The sequence below is a fragment of the Sciurus vulgaris genome (genome assembly GCF_902686455.1).
Source record: "Sciurus vulgaris genome assembly, chromosome: 1".
NCBI lineage: Eukaryota > Metazoa > Chordata > Mammalia > Rodentia > Sciuridae > Sciurus > Sciurus vulgaris.
The window spans coordinates 1,349,760-1,367,777 of NC_136461.1; the positions used below are offsets into that span (position 1 = coordinate 1,349,760).

The window sequence follows — 18,018 nt, forward strand, 5'->3', positions numbered from 1 at the left end:
GGACAAGTGCGGGACAAGCACTGGGGACAAGCCTGCTGAGGCGTGAGTGAGTGGGTGAGCTGGGGACGGCCCTGCACTTCCTGCTGGAGTTCGTACGGGGGGAGGGGCGGCCGTGACAGCCGCTCTCACAGAGGCTCCCGTCTGAACCGCCATCAGAGAAGGCTTTTGGAGGCGGTGGCACCCAAGCAAAGGTCAAAGCTCAGATGGCACCTGGGGCCCGGCATGTGGGTGCAGAGCCAGAGGGGCTGAGCTTGCCGTCCCTCGCCGTGCCTCAGTTTCCCCACCTGTCCAGGTGTGGTGGCAGATGAGATGGTCTCTGAGGGTGTACTTGCTGGGTATGCTGGGCGGGGGGCCTGGGCATGTCCCTGCAGCCCATAACCACTGTGTGCTCTCCAGGGCTCACCCAGGGGATGGAGGAGCAGGGGTGCCCCTTCCCCCCACTGGAAACCCCCACATGTGCTGTGCAGGGCCAAGTGCCTGAGAAACAGTGGGGGAGGGCACTCCCTAGGGCCTCCAGCTGCGAGGTGGGACTGGGAGCGGGGGTCTCACGGGCGCCCACGCCCTGCTCTGTCTATCCCACCTCGGCCTCTGAGCAGGTGGAGAGCTTTGGCCCAGCAGATCTGCTCTGCCCCACCCACCCTGAGCACACCTGCCTGTCCCTCCTCAGCCCCTGGGCGTTCCTCCCTCCACCTCGTGCAGTTAGGCAGTGACCATGAGGACACTGGGGGCTGTGATCCTGCCAGCCTGTGTGCTCTCTGCTAGGGGAGAGCCCTCCTGGGGACATCTGGACACTCCAGCTGACCCAAGTGCCCGCAACCAGTGGTGCTGGGAAATTCCTGGGCAGTGTCCCTGTCCCCAGGGCTCTGTTCCCACTTTCTATGACTGGCCACTGTATGGACTGTCCTCTTGCAGACTTCAGGCACAAAGGGGTGAGGGGGATATGCTCTGTCATGTCCAGCAGATAGTGCTGAGTGCCTCTGGGACCAGGAGGGCCTGGGGCTGGACCCTAAAGAAGGACCTTGGACCAATCAAGACCTGGAAGGGACTCCAGGTCGGGCCAGGGCCGAGTGTCCTGAAGATTGGCTCACTTGAGTGGCCTCTGGTCTGGTTAGATGGAGAGCCACCTTTAATTAACCTCATGGGGTCAGCAGAGGGTGCTGGGGCCCATCAGGTGGGCATGAACATGAGGGACCTTGAGGTGTTGCTGGGCTACTTCTCATGAGCCCCCACTTGGAGGGTGGCAGTGGGTGGGGCAGCCCAGTGTGGAGGTCAGGTCCTGGTGAAGAGTTTCCTCGGGAGTCTGGGGCAAGGCCCTGACCTGCTCTGAGCCCCTGATCCACATCTTTGAAACAGGAGTAAGAACTGCCTTGTCTGCTTCCCTCCCAGGGTCGGGTAGGGGGCCCCTTAGGGTGCTCAAGATGGCAAAGGCTGGACCCTGCTCCCAGGTGCTGGTGGAAAGTCACCCCTAAGAGAGCCGTGCTCGGGAACGTGCCTGTTAACCTGCGGGGCGTCCAGGCTAGGAAGTGGGTGGGGTGGGAGGAACCCTGAGTGGGTGTGGAGGTGGGACCTGGTAGAGGAAGCTCCCTCCGGCAGAGGCTGAGGCCAGCGACAGGAAATCCTGACGCTCCTGTCGCTGCGCAGTCTCCAGGAGCTACGCGGGCCCAGAAAAGTAGGTGTGCTCTGGGGGGAGAGGACTTTCTGGGCTGGCTCAATGGCTCCAAGGCTCCTGTCCCATGGGCTGCCTGACGGGTCCTCTTCCTGGCACTGTCCACCTCTCTGCCCAATCCTGCCACTGCAGGCCCACCCTGAGCCTCCGTGTGACCCCAGAGGGGCCCCCTCCATGGGCTAAGACCCTCCCTTCTCTGCTGGAAAACTACCCGGCCCCTCCGACCTGTCCCTCCTATCCCAGGGCACAGAAGCAGAGGCGCTCGGGGGCTGGGCAGCGAGCCCTCTGGGGCCAGAATCTGCACCCGGGATTGGCTTTCTCTTTCTCTTTCAGATGCTGGCAGTTACGAAGAAGACTGTGAGCCCCAGAGCCGAGGCCGGTCCTGCGGGTGGGGCTTCGGGGCCTGAGGAGCCCTGACCGGGGACATGGAGCCTCTGCCAGGCTGGGGGCTTCCCTGCTGGAGCCAGGGGCCTAGAGCCACTGCCCTGAAGCTGGTGAGACCCCAAGCTCTTCTCTGTCCCCATGCTTCCAGCCCCCTCTGGCCCCAAAGTCACCCCCAGCTGTGTCACCTCCCTAGGCCCCTGCACTTGGCTCTGTCTGGGTCCCAAGCTCACATGGGCCTTTGTCCCCAGCTGTTCAGCTTTCTAGAGCTGACACAGGTCCCTGGCACTGCCCTTGCCCTGAGAGGGGTCTGTGCCCACCTTCAGGAACCGGTGGTGAGCCCCATGGGGTGGGTACTTCCTGGTCCTAGGACAGATAGAGTCCAAGCACTGGGTGAGGACTGGTCCCTACCTGGGTGGCTTTCTTGCCTGCCGGGGTGGATAAGCCCAGGATCCTAGCAGGACTACCCTCTCCTGCAAGGCCCTGGCCAGCCTGTTTGCCCACCCCAAGGTGTGACCTTCCCAGGGGCAGTGGATTCAGTCCAGCCCAGCAGGGAAGCTGGGCTGACTGGGTTCAGTCCAGCAGGGCTCCTTAGGGAGGCAGACGCCCAGTTCTCGGGGTCCCACATTGTCAGGCAGGGGGATGGAGGCTGGAAGAGTGTCCAATTCCACCCCACTTGAGGCTGTGAGGGTCTCTCAAGGTCATTCCCTGAGCTCTACCAGGGCCACCCAACCCCAGGCTGCTGCTTCCCCACCGCGTAGAGGGATACCGAGGATAGGGATCAGCCTGGCAGAGCCCACAGGGGTGGCAGGGCAGCTCCCCTCCAATGCCTGTCCCTTCCTCCAGACCCTGTGTCTCCTCCTACTGCCCCCACGGAATGCCCCTTCCCAGCTGCACTGGAATGCTCTCTCCCAGTGCAGAGAGGAGGAGTACCCAGCAGGCACTGAGTGCTGCCCCAAGTGTAGCCCAGGTAGGAGTAGCCCGGGAGCCCAGCTCCGTCCTGCCCTGAGCCTTTGTCCTCTGCCCACAGCCGAGGGTGGCAAGAAGCTCCTGGTCCAGGGGCACAGACAGCAAATGGCTTAAGCCCCAAGGGCAGTCCCCTGCAGCCAGAACATGGACACTCGCTGCTCTACCACCCGAGTGTGGCCCTGGGGGACAGCTGGGAGGCTGAGGCTCAGATGGGGCAGGGCCAGAGCCAGGCCTAGGTGTCCTAGGAGCCCCATGTTCTGCCAGAACTTCCAGCCTGCCCCAAAGAAGGCACGGTCTTGGTCGTGTGAGTCCCGGGGAGAGCTCACGCCCTAGAGTTCTCATGGTTGGTGTCACCTGCTTGGGGCTCAGGTGGGTGTGGGGGGTGGGCTCCTGCAGCTAAGAAGCCCTGGGTACCCTGGGCTGCAGGTTACCATGTGAAGCAAGCCTGCAGCGAACTGACAGGCACAGTGTGCATACCCTGCCCCCCGGAGACCTACACCGCCCACCCCAACGGCCTGAGCCAGTGTCTGCCCTGCCGAGTGTGTGACCCAGGTAGGAGCTGAGCGGCCAGCTGCCCAAGCACACCCCACCTCCATGGGTGCTTTCTGCAAGGGAGCCTGAGGCCTGTGCCCCCACTCATCCCTGAGCTCAGGACTGACCCATCATGGGGGAACCCCCAGCCTGGGGCAAACCCCCACCTCGCCACAGGGTCAGCCTGCCAACATCAGGGAGGAAGTTCGCGGGGTCCTGCACCCCACACTCCTTCCTGGCGTCTCATCTGATAGCCACGTGTCCTACGGTCTTTCTTCTTCCTCTGCTCCTCCAGCTGGGTGCCCTGGTGGCTGACCCTGGTTTCTCCCACGACTCAGTTTCCCTGCCTGCTGGGTGGACTTGGGTGGTGCTGGGTGTCTGCAGTGAGCACTGGGGACCAGTTGCTTCCCCAAAGTGCTCCTCACCCCTTTCTCCTCCAGACAAGGGGCCCCACACGACTGTAGGGGAAGGGCCACCTGGAAGGCTGCTGCTGGCCTGGGTCTGGGCAGACAGGCAGAGATCAGGTGCAGGAGAAGGTCCTTTGGAGCAGTGTGTCCCCAAGGAGGATAGCAACTCCTTCTCCGTGACAGACCTGCCCACACACATGGTCCTGGTTATTGTCCACCTCCCTCCTAGAGAGGCAAGCAGGAGACTGCCCAGTGCACAGCTGGGGAGAGCGAGGCCCAGGACCACTGGGGCACAGAAGGCAGAACTGACAGGCCCTCCCCCATCTACATTCCCAGGCTGTAGACCCACACCTGGCAGGGAGGGTCCTGCTCACCAAGTCGGGGGCAGAGGCAGAGGGAAGGCAGGGTGAGACTAGAGCTCCAGCTTACTCAGACCCCAGCCCAGCGTCCTCGGGCCCCTCTCCTGTCCCCACCAGTAGTGGCCATGCCAGGACTCCACACAATAAGTGTCCAGGTCTACTTGCTGAGGCACTGGGACTCCAGGGCCCAGGCAGGTGGGCTGGGGAGGAGGGCAGGGACAAAGGGAGGCTGCAAGCCCTTGGGGTCAAGGCAGGGCTGTACCCACAGCTCCCTATCCACGCCTGCCTGGCAGAGGAGGCTGTTCCTCAGGAGCTGGGGAGCCCGGGTCAACCCCTACCCACCCCCACTGCCGGCAGAGGAAGGGGAGGCTCTCCCCACCCCTGCCCCGCCATCAGACTGCTTGGTTCACAAAGATGGGAAGCCAGTCGGAGACACGAGTCTCCAGGGTGTGGGGCTGGGGCTGGCCTGCCTCCTGGGGCCCAACTTAGCTGACACCACAGTTCTTGGTGCCCAGTCTGGGCCAGTCTCTCCCCATGGGGACCCCGCGGGGCTCCTCCTGCCCTCCCCTCTCCCACCTGTGGCTGCTGGTGCCCTGTGGAACTCTGACTCTCTGTCTGGCACCCTGGCCCCCAAGTTCGGACGAGCTTCTGGACCAAGGCCGGCTGGGCCTGTGGTCCGGGCCTGGGGCGGGCCCCAGCCTGCGGGTGTCCAGCTCCACCCTCCACCTGGAAGTGACACTGCTGCGGCCCAGCCGCCCTGTTCTCAGCGGCTTTCCTTGGTTCCAGCCTTGGGCATGGACACCAGGCAGAAGTGCTCTAGCGTGCAGGACACCGTGTGTGGCTGTCGCCAAGGCCACTTCTGCGAGGCCAAGGACAGGGACCACTGTATCCTGTGCTCACCCCACACCATCTGCCACCCTGGCCAGAGGGCAAAGAGGAGCGGTAAGCTGGCCACCCTCGTTCCCAGTGACCCGCTGCCTGAGCCCCCAATGCCCTGGACATCATGGCCAGCGTGGAGGTCTTCAAAGGAACAGAACCCTTGGCCAGACCGGGTCCAACCCTCCCAGCCCTGTCCTGGCAGCAACAAAGGAAGGAAAGCCCACAGCAGCAGGGCAGAGCCGAGGAGGAAGTGAGCCCTAGTGGCCACCTCGTGGTCAGACCCTGAGTCCTCCCTTTCTCCTCTCAGACACCAGGCAGGGAGCCCAGGTGGATGGGGTGGCCTGTGGTCGATGCACTATTCTCCCTGAGTGTGAAGTGTGACCCAGCTCCTGCCCAGTGCCTGACCAGGGCAGCCCCCATATCACATGTGGAAGGAAGGCCAAGGGGTGCCTGGACTCTTTTATCCCTGCCTCTTGATGTCCAGGGCAGCTCGAAGCCCCGCCCTCAGCCCCACCATAACCCAGTCCTTCAGAGCTGGAAGGCCCCAGAAGAGACAGGCCCCAGACCCTGCCCTAGGGAAGCCCAGTGCCACCTGGCCTGGAGTCTACAGCCCCTCTGCCAACCCTCTTCACCCCAGGCACAGAGAGCCAGGACACAGTGTGTGCCAGCTGCCCAGAGGGGACCTTCTCGCCCAACGGGACCCTGGAGCAGTGTCTGCCCTGGACCGTGTAGGTGACCCCAGGGGTCTTGCCCTCGCCCTAGGGAAAGGGACTCCTCAACTCCCCTGGGAAATGAGGGCCTTCCCCAGCAGACAGTGTCTCATGCCCCACTTGGGGTGGCACCACCATCACCAGCCAGAGCAGCTGGGGGTCTGTATGCCACAAACAGGCCACACTGGCCCAGAACGCAGCCCTGGCACATGTGTTCCGGCTCTTGCAGATGCAGGCTGGTCCCGCCTGGAGCAGCCCTGCAGAGAGGCTGCTTATATCCTCCTGAGGCTGGGTCCCCGTGTCAGGCCACGGGGGCTTGCTGCACCTCTGTAAGGAGCAGTTCTCAGCCAAGGCCCCTTCACATGCCAGGCCCAGGCCCTCGTCCTGACCTTGGTCCTGGGGTCCTGGGAGGCTGGTGGTGGTGGTGGAGGTTTGGTTGCCCCGGGGGGGTGCAGGCCGACCCCGCCTCTCCCCAGTGCCTTTCCTACCATCTCCAGCTCTGGCTGCCTGGCTCCTGCTCTGCCTTCCTTGGAAATGTGGGACAGGCCTGAGGTAGCAGTCCAGAGCTCCCAGCCCATGGAGCCACACACACCAGGACCCTCCTGGGTTGAGGGCTGTGAGCTCCTGGTCCGGCTCCCACGCTGCTCTCTCCTAGGTGCACGGGATGGTTTAAGGAAGCGGAGCTGGGGACCAGCAGCAGGGACACCACCTGCTCCCTGTCCTGGAGGCTTGTTGTGACCATCCTCCCTCTCCCCCTTGTGTTTGTCCCTATAATCTGGATATGGACAAGGAGAAAAAGGTCTTCTGGTGAGCAGCACTGCCCTTTCTGCCAGAGTTAGGGCCCCAGCAGGGACTGCTCAGTGACCCCACAACTGTGTCCTTGCAAGCGCTGGGCGGTGGCCCCAGGATTCCTGGCCACTCTCTGGGGCGGTGTTGGCCGCAGGGCTGGGCTTCCTGCTTTGCCCAGGGCCCAGATGTCAGGTGGCCTCTCTGAGGGCGGGGGTGGGGCCCCTCAGTGTCACACCTGCTGCCCACGGGAGCATGGGCGCAAGCTGTGCTTGTGGCGCCTGTGGGAAGCCCTGTGGGCTGTGCTCACTGGGAGAGGCCGAGGTGGGGGCCAGTGACTGGCCTGCCAAGGACAGGGCTGCGTCCCCACAGGGGAGCCCAGGTGTCATCCGTCCACCCATGTGCCCTTGGATGGGGTTCCACCCTCTCCTCAGCTGCGCCAGGTTCAGCGCAGGCTGCCCTTCCCAGGCACAGTCCAGGGGAGCAGCACCGCACAGAAAGCCAAGGGGCCAGGTGGGTCACGCTCCTGGACTCCGGGTCGGACTTCTGTGTCCTCGCCCCGGGTCTCCCAGGCGCAGGGCCACGTGGGAGCCCCAGGGTCTGAGGCAGACCAGGAGTGGCCAGTGCCCCTTCTCAGCCCGATTCTAGGGCCCTGCTCCTGGGGACGGGGCCTGCCCTGTGAAGAGCTGTCCCTGCTGTCGGGGGGTGGCTAAATCACAGCCAGCTGTGCCTGGAGTGTGGCAGGCCTGGTGGGCAGCTTTTTCGCTGTTATGACCAAAAGACCTGACAAGAGCCATTTCTGAGGGGAAAAGTCCATTTGGGGCTTGCGGTTTCAGAGGACTCAGAACATAGGTGGCCAACTCCATGCTCTGGGCCCAAGGTGAGGCAGAACCTCACAGCAGAAAGGTGTGCAGGTGGAGGGCAGCTCGGGACACGCAGCAGGGAAGCAGAAAGAAAGCTCAGCTCACTGGGAACAAAATACAGACCACCAAGGACGCCCACCCCTGCCTGAGAGCCGCCTCCTCCAGCCACACCCCACCTGCTACCCTGCCCCCAGTTAGTCCCCATCAGTGAGCTGATGCACCCATCAGGTGCTCATGACCCATTTCACCTCTGAACATTCTTGAACTGCCTCACACATGGGCTTTTGGGGGATACCTCACATGGAAGCCATAACCTCAGACAAGGGCCCCGTCTTCTCATATGTTGGGCCCTCGGGGGTCAGGCCTGGCAAGGAGCCGTGTCCATAGACCATCTCACCTTGTCTCAGAGAAGGTCAGTTTCTTGGGGAAGGCCACACAGCAAGAAGCCCAAGATGTGGGTGCTACCCCCCTTGCTGTAGGCCTGCGTGCCCTGGTTGGTGGCTCGGCCCCTCCTCTGACGAGTGCCTTTGTATTGCAGGCTCTGAGCACAGTGTGAAGGTGGTGCTGCAGGTATCAGGGCTGATCTATCCCCCTGGGGCTGATGTTCTGGGCTGGGTGGTGGGGTGTGTGGGTGTCCCAGCTGGGTGAGGGCCCTGTGTCCTTAGTTTGCTGCTGTGCTGACTCCTGGCATGGAGAATAGTGAGGTGATCCTGGGAGCCGGAGGTCGGTGGGAGGGGCCCTGAAGGCAGGTCTTCGCTCTTCCTTCATTATCTGGTGGCAGAAAACAGAGGAGGAAGCTGGCAAGTCTTCACTCACCCGGGGCCTGCAGGCCATGCCAGACGTCACCACCGTGGCCGTAGAGGAGACAGCGCCTGTGGAGGAGACAGCGCCGGTGGAGGAGACAGCGCCGGTATTCTCGGCAAAGGACCCCAGGGCCGGGAATCAGGCGACTCAAACCTACTGGCAGCTGACGCATACCTGCAGGAGTACTGCACCTGCCCCAGGCTTGCTCCAGACTGCAGCAGCAGGAGAGACAGGGCCATGCTGAAGGCACTCAGGGCTGTCACAGCTGTCCCCGTCTGCCAAAGGGGATCCGGAGCCCTCCCAGCAGCCCTGGTGCAGCCCAAGCTGCAGGGACGCATCACCTAAGGACGCAGCTGGCCGCCCTGGCCCCAGCTCTCCCAGCCTGCACCTTCCAAGTGGGCCCGTTTGCTCATCTGCAGGATGGGTCTGTGACGCTGCCTCCTGGGACTGGGACTACTGCTGGCATGGCATTAAGCGACCGTTCCACTCTGGAACGATCTTCTAGACTGCTTCTGTCCTTCTTCCTCTTCGTCATGACATGTATCTTGGTAGATGCCTACAGCTGTGTCCATCTTACTTACCATCGAACTTCTCTCGCTGCACGAGGGTCGCTGCTCCAGTGCCACTGTCCCCGCGTGCTGTGACCCCAGCAGGAGAGCGCTCCCCTCTGCACTGGCGCCTCCTCACCTGCTCCTTGACATGCGAGGCTCTGTGTGCTGCTCCCTGGTTCAGGTCCATGGCTGTCATTTTTGTGGTGCTGGTGTTTCTGCGGACATTCTTTCCAGCAGGTTCCTGGATTCTGTTGACATTTCCCCATCCTCCCAAGAGAACTTCCCTAAATTCTGACCCCGCAGGATGCTCCAGGCTCATCTTGCTCTTCCCCTGCCCCAGTCCTGGGTCAGTCACGTCTCCCAAGAGCCCTGGTTGCTTTGTAAAGAACGGCATGTAGGAGCCCACATCAGGAGCAAGGTGTGTGACTCACAGTGACGGGCCAGCCAGCTTCCAGGACGTCAGGGGGACAGACCTAGGAACACTCCTCCTGCACGTGTGTAGCTAAGATACAGTGTGTACACGCAGACTTGTACGCGGGCGCACTGAGAGGTGTAAGCACGAGACCCCACGGGCGTGTGCACTTCTGCTTGCGCCTCGGCCAGCCCCTTCTGCCTGTGTAGCTCCTGCTGCGAGGCAGCTGGCTCCTTGATCCAGAACACCTCACAGGGCGGCCCAGAGCACAGGCTTGGAGCTGCTGCCTGCCAGCCAGGCTCAAGGTGAGCCCCACAGGCTTCTTTTCTTTAGCTTAAGTCTGCAGTCCAAGCACAAAGTAGGTACCTGGGCTGTTTTTATTTCTTCTTCCTCTTCTCCTCCTCCTCCTCCTTCTTTTGTTGTGGCCTTTTTATTCATTTGAAATATTTCCTTCATTATTTGAGTTTGAATTCTGTTTTGCAGAATTTATATCTTATCCTCGTCGATCCTTTCTGTATCTACCTATTTAAAAAAAAATCTGTGGAACATTAAGAAGGATCTAAACGTTAACGCCAGTGGCCCAGGCCATCTGATGAAAGGCAGAGATTGGCAGATTGTGTAAGAAGATGCCACCAACAAGAATCCATTCTAAATATCAGCTTTGGGTAGACTAGGGCGGGCATGGAGACCGCATCACCACCACAGAGACGCTGCAGCCAGAAGTCAACAGGCATGGGGAGGGCCTTCCACTATCGTGGGGGCTCAACCCACCAGAAAGCCACATCCAGCTGTGGGAAGCCAGCCTGACCTCAGGCTGCCACCCTGAGTGTCATGGCCACCCCGGCCTGAGTTCCCCGAATGTTCTCCCAGCAAACTATAAAGAAGCAAGGCCCCGAGAGTGGGACGTGGGGTGTCAGCCATCTGTCCAGAGCTGGGCCTGCCCTCCTACACGTCGTCAGCTTGAGGTAAACCAGGGACATTCAGTTGCGTGACACCACTCTGTCCTGACCGTGTCATAAGCCCCCTCCTTCGGATCCAAGTCTTGGGACCCACCCTTCTCATGCTGCCAGGGTTACCCTTCTGCCCCTGGGTCTGCAGACCCCGGTTCTGTCTGCCTCTATTTTGTTCTCACGGCACCTGGGGCGAGTTCTCACACACTGGGCCCTGGTTGTTCTGGACTGTCACCTAACAGCAAAGCTTCAAATTCATTGAGCAAGCACCCACACAACTGGAAGGAAGGGCACCTCGCCCACAGGTGCAGAGTGGTCTGGGCCCTGCTCTTGGGGGTTGGCGGAAGGAGCAACCTCAAGGACCGAGAGGCTGGCTTTGCCCTGACACCCAGGAGCCACCTGCCCTACAGCAGAACAGGATCTTTCCAGGGTCAAAGGAAGCGCTCCAGCCAGGAGCGGGGAGCTGGGTCTAAGAGCATCCCTGCAAACTGAGGTGTGGGGAACCGTGTGGGGCCATGCTCCTCAGCAGCTGGTGCAGCACCTGAGGCTGCCGGAGGGCTCAGGAGGTCTAGTCTGGACCCCTGGTCTTTCCCAGGGGTGCCCAGAGATGTCCCCTCAAGGACCACACCTACATGGTCTGTGTGAGGGTCCACGAGATCAGCATTGTGGCAGGATACCTGTCCAAAGCAGGTGGTTTTATTCTGCTGTTTGGACTTCAGGTGGCTTCCTCACCTGGGGACACTGCCCTCCCAGGCCAGCAGGTCCTAGATGCAAATAGCCGCCCTGCCTGCACCGTGCCCTTTGACCGTATGCAAACCAACCAGCCCAGAGCCCACCTGCATCTCTCCTGTGGGACCTCACTCCAGACCCATGGCTCCCAGCCCACCACCCAGGGCCTGCCTTGGGCAATGAGGGACAGCCCCTGTCCCGCAGAACCTCCTGAAGTGACTCGCCCTGTCGGTCCTCAGCCTGCTCACCACGCCGCACCTGGCCTTTCCACAGAAACCACAACGAAGCCTCTTGCCAAGCGGGCCCCTCGTGTTCTCTGCCTCCTGACAGACCCCGGTGCTTCCCCACTTGGGCCTGGGTGGCACGGGCGCTCCCTCTTCCGGGGACCTGAAGCCAGCCAGCTTCTCGACGATGGAGGGCTGTTTTCAGTCTGCTGGCCCTGCCACGCCTGAGCACATTCTGCTGTGGGAAACAGGTCGTCAGACAGAAGCGGTGTGTCTGAGCAGGTGGAGGGCCCACTGGAGGGACAGGAGGGGCCTCAGTGCCCAGTTTTGGTGCCCTGAAGAGGAGACACTGAGATGGAGACCAGGGGAAGCCAGGTGGGAAAGAGGAAGGTGCCATGCTGCCAAACACCTCAGCTGAGACCCCTTGACCCTCCTCCACCAATCACTGGACAGCAGCTGCCTGGGGCAGGGTCACTGCCTGCTCCAGGTGGCTGAGGGTCAGCCCTGGGTGGGGACGTGCCTGAGCATGGAGTGATCTGGGATCCACCCTTCCGAGTCAGAGGATGCCTGTCCACCAGGACCCCTCTGCAGCAGACCCTCCTATTCCCCCTGGGGACCATGCCAGTCACCTTACCGTCCATCCACCAGGGCCATGCCCATAGGACATTGGGTGAGAGAAGCATGCAGAGCGGTCACAGGCACCAACAGGAACTGGCCAGCCGGGAAAAATTCTGAGAGCTCAGTGTGGGGTCAGAGGAAGGAGTGTGCGGCCCTAGCTCTGCCCTGCTGGGGGCAACCCTGGGGGCTCAGGGTGGGCTCTTCGGGCCAGGAGTTCATCAGGAAAAGATTAAGGGAGAGTGGGGGCATGGCTGGGAGCTCCAGGCGTGGAGCTGTGGGTTTGGGGCCCCTCCCCTCCTTGCTGCCATCCCTGAAGCTTCTCCCTGACCAGTCCCCGCTCCAGCTGTGGGGAAAGCCGTCCTGTCTCACCTGCAGAACACGCACACATGGACCACGGAGCCCTGGGGCCCTGCCAACGTTTCTGGGCCATGCAGGCTTCACACAGCAGGTGTCCTTGCTGCTGAGGTCCTGAGCTGGGGAGTCCACTGTTCCCCGAGCAGCAGCCCTGAGCTCCCTGCTCCTGTTCCTTGAGGGTTCTCAGGGCAAACTGGACCCCCAGCGATGGCTGCAATGGTGCAGGCATGCAGGGCTGACCCATGGTGGACTGTCCCTCCTCATGAGAGACACGGCAAGTATGAGGTCATGGGAAGGCCACAGCCAAGGGCACTCATGGCAACCACAGGTGATGGCCACTCTGTGCTGCACCAGCACGGCTCATCCAGCAGAGAATCCCTCTGAGAAGCCCAGTCCCTGTGTGGGGTGTGACGTGTGCTGGCAACTTTGCTGAGAATCTGCTCCGTGAACCTGGCCATTGCTGCTGGGAAGGTTCGCTTCCTAAAGTGGCCAGCCCACCCTGAGCCTTATCCTGTACTGTCCTTTCCACCAGGACCACCAAAGGACATGGGCGAATATTACTGAGCTGCCTGGGCCCTGTCTGGGACATGGGCCAGGACAGTGGCAACAGCCCTGGAAGGGTCAGCCTGGAAGCTTCTGGAATCAGCCTCTGCTGCCTGCATCTGAGAGAGGAGGTAGAGGGCTTCCATTTGTGCAGGAGAATGGCTGAGATGGAATTCTGTGGGGCCTGGAGGTACAGGCTCTGCCTAAGTGGTGGACAGCACAGAGGGTGAGGCCCCCTACTGACCTGCCTGGGCAGGGATGCGGGCCAGGTTGGGGTAGGCGAGGTCTCTCTGAAAATGGGTGGAGCATGTTGTTCTGCGGAGCCTTACATGAGGCCATTAACAGGAAATCCCAGGCCTGCTGAACCCTGTTAAGGACTTCAGCTCTGTTCTGCTCATGGACTCCTTATGTTAAAGGCACTTGGCAAGGAGCAGGGGCCAGGGGCTCGCTTTGGTCTTCCTGCTGTCTACTGAAGGTGAAGATGAAATTCCCTGGGAAAGATACTCTGCCCTTCACCCTCAAGGGCCAGGAGGATTCTGCTCTTCCCTCTTCCCACTGCCCCCTCAGTCCAGTGTCTTCTTCCCAGCTTCCGCTCTCAGGATGACCCTGTGTCTCGTTCGACTTGCAGTAGATAATAAATGTGAAGGCTTCCCTCTTGTGGAACTCTCATCAGTTAACGTCCTGGGTCCACCCGAGGCCCCAAGAGGACAGAGGTGGAGTTCCATTGCCCCTTATGTCTTTTGTCTGTGTGAAGCTTTGGCTCTGTGTTTCTATGAAAAAGTTGTGTGCAGAGCTGTCAGAATCAGAATGGAGTCGCTTCTGTCAACCACAAATCAAAAATGACTAAAGCTGGGCAACTATAAAGAGCTGATGTCACACAGTTACCTAGAGGGTCGTGATGCCGGCCCCTTGCATGTCCCTCACAGAGGCCCCGCCCCTCACACCGAGCCCCACCCTTGTGGAGGCCCCGCCCCTCAAACCGAGCCCCACCCTTGCACAGAGGGCCCACCCCTCCCACAGAAAAGTCTTCTGTGGGGCCTTTTGCCTGGCAACTGCCAGTCCAGTCCCGGGTCAGCATCACCCTTGTTACTAATCCTTGTGGCTGAGGATTATTGTTTTTCAAAGTATCTTAAGCAACCTTCCACATTTTGCCTTCAATATGTCCCCTGGCCTCCCGAACAGGCCAGAGCTCACTGTCACACGAGGATTCCTGTTGTAATGCTCCACTCTTCCCAGCTACACATCATTATTCTTTGGAAAATCTTTCTCTGATTTTACTAATTTGTGAGAGTTTGGGCAAAAATGTGCAGCGTGGAGACAAAGAGGGGGAGACGGTGAGGATCCCAGAGGCACTGACCAGAACAATGTGCAGCTGGAGTAGCTGGAACTTCCTGAGCTTTCACGGGGACGGATGGGCCAGTGTTCTCACCCAACTAGCAACAGCCTCCTGGTGGAAAATTGAGCCTTAGCTCAGGGCCCTGGCCATCACCCACAGAGGAGCATCTTGCCCAGCAGGACAGCAGGCAGGCCCTGCCCTCGACCTGCTGCAGGGGTCACCCTGGCACAGCGCCTTTTCTTCGGCAGGACCTGGCCTTTAGCCCCCTGCTGTGACAGGCTGATGACAACCCAGATGTACTTGGGCTTTATTTTTTAGAGTAGACTTGGTTCACAGTAAAACTGAGCAGAAGGCATGGAGAGTCCCCAGATGCTTGCGGGACATTTACTTTTTAGCCTCCTCTTCCCAGAGGTGAAGAAGCCACAGTGCCTGGAAAAATCCAGCAGGGCCCTCAGGGGGACATCGTGGACCCCCACACAGAGGAGGCATCCTGCAGGTGGAGGGCAGGCTCCACAGGGGCTGGGTGATCTTCATGTGGGCAAGTGCGTGGGCATGGATTCAGTGTTTGAATATTCATTTGGCACAGTCTGAGTGACCCACCTGTCCCCGACCCCATCCTGCTTTCAGGGATCCTGACCCAAGAGGGTCAGTGCTGGAGCAGTGTTGGGAGGCAGCTACAGGTAGGGCGAGTGCCAAAGCTGCTCTGGAAGGAATGAGGCACAGCTGGGTTGGGGCTGGCAGTCTCCCCCAAAAGCAATGGGGTCAGCATGGCTAGGGGTGAAACCCAGGGCCTGTACCATACGCATGCCAAGCAAGTGCTCTACCACTGAGCTACCAGCACCCCCAGTTCACATTTGGTGTGTGTCCTGCAGGACTTGGGGAAAGTTAGCTGTCCTTTACCAGGACCTCTGGAGTCAATGCTGAGACCTGCTTCTCCTGGGGGACGTCTTGGGCCTTAATGGAGGGGACAGGCAGGATGGCATGCGCAAGTTCCACTCGGGACAGAGCTGGAGATCTCAGCATCTTCCAGCCCATAGTGGTACTGGGGTCCCTGCTGTCCAGAGTGCAGAGAGCATGCTCAGAGAGGCTGAGGATACAGTGTGTGGTCAGCAAAGGTGGTCACCAGGGTCTAAGACTCAGACAAGGTGCAGGTGGCCCATCCAATGAGACCCAGAAGGAGGTGCCAGAGCCAGGCCCTGTCTTGGGTCCAGAGACCCTCCCACCCCATCAGTGACCCATCTTCAGGCACTTATGTGCCTCTGAGTCCTGCAGACCTTCCCCAGTGTCTGCAGAACGGGGCCAGAGTAGAGAGGCTGACTCTCTACTTTGGAGAGGCAGGAAGGCAAGTACGATAATCAAAGAAAAGGAAGCAAAACCACAGATGTCAGGCTCAGTAACAAACATGGTAAGATAACTCACCATGTTCACAAAAGAGAGGCAGCATGAAAAGGATCTGCAGATGAAGACTTCCTGTTGAACTGGGACCTAATGTATCGTTTGTTTATTTATTGCTTCTCAGAATAAGAAATAAGAAGAGGAAGGGAAGGGGATGGCATCATTGTAGGATACTGGCAGACATGTCCCAAAGGGTGCAAGACACCACCCATAGCACTGCTGGCCACGATGCTGTAATTGTACTCAATTACCACTGTGCGTCCCTCTCCAGTGTGATGGTGTTAGAGGGGGCCTGTGGGAGGTGCTGAGGCCAGAGCAGTGGAGCTCTCAGGAATGAGTGTGACCATTGCCTGTACTTAAGAGCCCCGAGAGACTTCTGTACCCCTTTCCACCATGTGGGGTGCCATCTGTGAGCCAGGACACAGGCTCTCACCAGACACCAAATGTGCTGGCAACTTGACCTTGAATTTCACAGCTTCCAGAACTATAGAGGAAAGTATCTGTTGCTTAGAAGCCACCCTAGCTATGCTTAGGTGTTAGCAGCAGGAATGGACTGAGGGCCAGCTACCTGAGAGCACTCTTGTCTAACATTTGACAGCAGGCAGACTGTGCCGCAATCCCGCGAGCTCACCCGTGAGACTCCTTGGCCTCTTGTCCTGAAGGGTCACTGGTTTGAGGGCCAGTTCTCCCACGGACTCCTGGCATCTCCACACTGCTGAGTGGGTCAGTAATGGAAAGCCCTCAGCACCGTCCACCCAGCAGCTGCTCAGCGTTGAGTTTGCCCTGAAAACCCTTGAGGGACAAAGCAGCAAGCTCACTGCTACTCCAGGAACGCTGGACAGGGCCCAGCTCAGGGTCCCCCAGCAGCAAGGATCCCACTGTGTGTGCAGCCCCACCGGGCCCACCTGCTTCCTCCCCTGGAATGTGGGGCGGCACACGATGGTGCATGTGATCTGCGGTGCCGTGAGGAATCAAGTCCTTTGTCTCTGACCCAGGAGTCTCCAGTCTTCTGCCAGCATCTGTTCCACAGTAGGCCAGCTTATTCTCAGACCTGACGGTACCCTGTGGAGGATGCCACTTTCCTGCACTCCAACACCCTCCAGGCACACAACAAGCTCTGGCCAGCAGCCCACGAGCAGAAGTGATGTGCTGCTGATCTGCACAGCTGTAAGAGCCTCAGCATGACCTCTCTCTCCTGCCCCACCGGCAAGTTCTAGATGGCCACAGCTTCCTCAGCCCGGGTCCCAGAACGAGGGCAGCACAAGAGCGCAGCCAGGCTACTGCTGACAGGACACACAAGCAGGGCATCGAGCTGGCTGCTGTGCTCAGCTGAGGCGTGGGGCTCATGGGTACCTGCAGCAAAGCCAGCAAAGCTGACCAGCACGCCGTGGATGGATGGAGTTTGTGACCAGACAGACAAAGCTGCCCTATGAGGATGTCTGTGTCAATCTCAAATAAAAGGCAAATGCATCTGCATGTTTATCTCTAGTTGTGTGCACATGCGTACTGGAGTTAAGAACGCGGCCCTCCAGCACACACTGGTCTGGCAATAACAGCAGGTGCCAGGGGACTGTTCTAACCCCCTTTCTGTTTCTTAAAAGCAGAAAATGAGATTGGGGCTGTAGCTCAGTGATGGAGTACTTGCTTTGCATTCACGAGGCCCTGAATTCAATCCCCACCAGCACTCACACACAAAGGGGGAAAAAAACCAGATAATTCCCCCCCACTGGAAGTAAAAGCAACATCCTTCTCTTTCATGAGAAGCTGCAGCCAATGCAAACATTCTGCACAGGCTTTGTTAAAACAACTGCTGCCTGAGCTGTAGTCCCAGCCTCAGGAGGCTGAGGCAGGAGGATCACAAGTTCATGGCCAGTCTCATTCAGCAATTTAGCGAGGCCCTAAGTAACTTAGCCAGACCCTGTCTCAGAAACAAATGCAAAAACGTCTGACCTTCTCCCTACCCTCAGTTTAGTTAACCTCTTCCCAACTTCCTATTCTTTGTCCAGTGAAGTGAAGAGCAATGGCCTATAACTGCTTTTTTGTGTTCTTCACGTCCACGACTCTGGTACCACCACAAAACTTGCAGGTGAATCTGAATGCTTTCCTTCTGTTGATCCAGTTTACTCTGTGGGTCCACTCGGGACCCCCGAGGACGGAGGCGGAGGTCTGCTGCCCTGCGTGTGTACGAGAACACGTACAAAGATTGCTGTGTCTCAGGCACAGACTCGACCTGCGCCTCTTCCACCAGGGAGCCTGCGAACCTCTTCCCACTGTGCCTGGTCTGTGGGCTTCTGTTCCCTCTTTTACTGAGGGGGATGCAGACATAGGCAGAGCAGAGGAGACGGTCCCTGATCTCTCACTTTCTTCTTTAAAGAGGGAGCCTCCGAAGCTGGCTGCTGCCTTCCCAGCTCCCAAGCGGGTGGCAGCCCTGCTGCAGGCCCCTCGCGGCGGCTCCTCCCCTGGGGACTCTGCGGCTGTCAATCTCTCCCGGCCTCCCCTTTCTCGTCCCGCCCCTAGGAAATGCATCCCCCTTTTTAAAACATAGTAATAG

At 59.7% G+C, this 18,018-nt stretch overlaps 1 protein-coding gene across 3 annotated transcripts; it reads left to right on the forward strand.

Annotated features, from left to right (window-relative positions):
• Positions 1–1,675: 1,675 nt before the first annotated feature.
• On the forward strand, positions 1,676–8,881 carry TNFRSF14 (TNF receptor superfamily member 14). 3 transcript variants are annotated; one of them, XM_079149091.1, is made up of 9 exons: positions 1,676–2,160; positions 2,894–3,020; positions 3,443–3,568; positions 5,100–5,255; positions 5,830–5,920; positions 6,558–6,709; positions 8,090–8,120; positions 8,325–8,622; positions 8,663–8,881. In XM_079149091.1, the coding sequence occupies exons 1-9, from the start codon at positions 2,092–2,094 to the stop codon at positions 8,858–8,860; spliced, it is 1,248 nt and encodes a 415-aa protein (XP_079005217.1). In that variant the 5' UTR covers positions 1,676–2,091; the 3' UTR covers positions 8,861–8,881. The 3 variants fall into 3 exon arrangements, with proteins under 3 accessions (XP_079005217.1, XP_079005218.1, XP_079005219.1); XM_079149092.1 differs by having other exon boundaries at positions 8,090–8,121; positions 8,333–8,622; positions 8,663–8,791; XM_079149093.1 differs by having other exon boundaries at positions 8,090–8,121; positions 8,333–8,628; positions 8,660–8,780.
• Positions 8,882–18,018: the final 9,137 nt, after the last annotated feature.

Coding starts and splice junctions, on each gene's coding strand:
- TNFRSF14 (XM_079149091.1), top strand. CDS start 2,092: ATGGAGCCTCTGCCAGGCTGGGGGCTTCCCTGCTGGAGCCAGGGGCCT. Junction 3,021..3,442: donor CCCCAAGTGTAGCCCAGGTA/GGAGTAGCCCGG, acceptor CCTGGGCTGCAG/GTTACCATGTGAAGCAAGCC. Junction 8,121..8,324: donor AGTGTGAAGGTGGTGCTGCA/GGTATCAGGGCT, acceptor CCTTCATTATCT/GGTGGCAGAAAACAGAGGAG.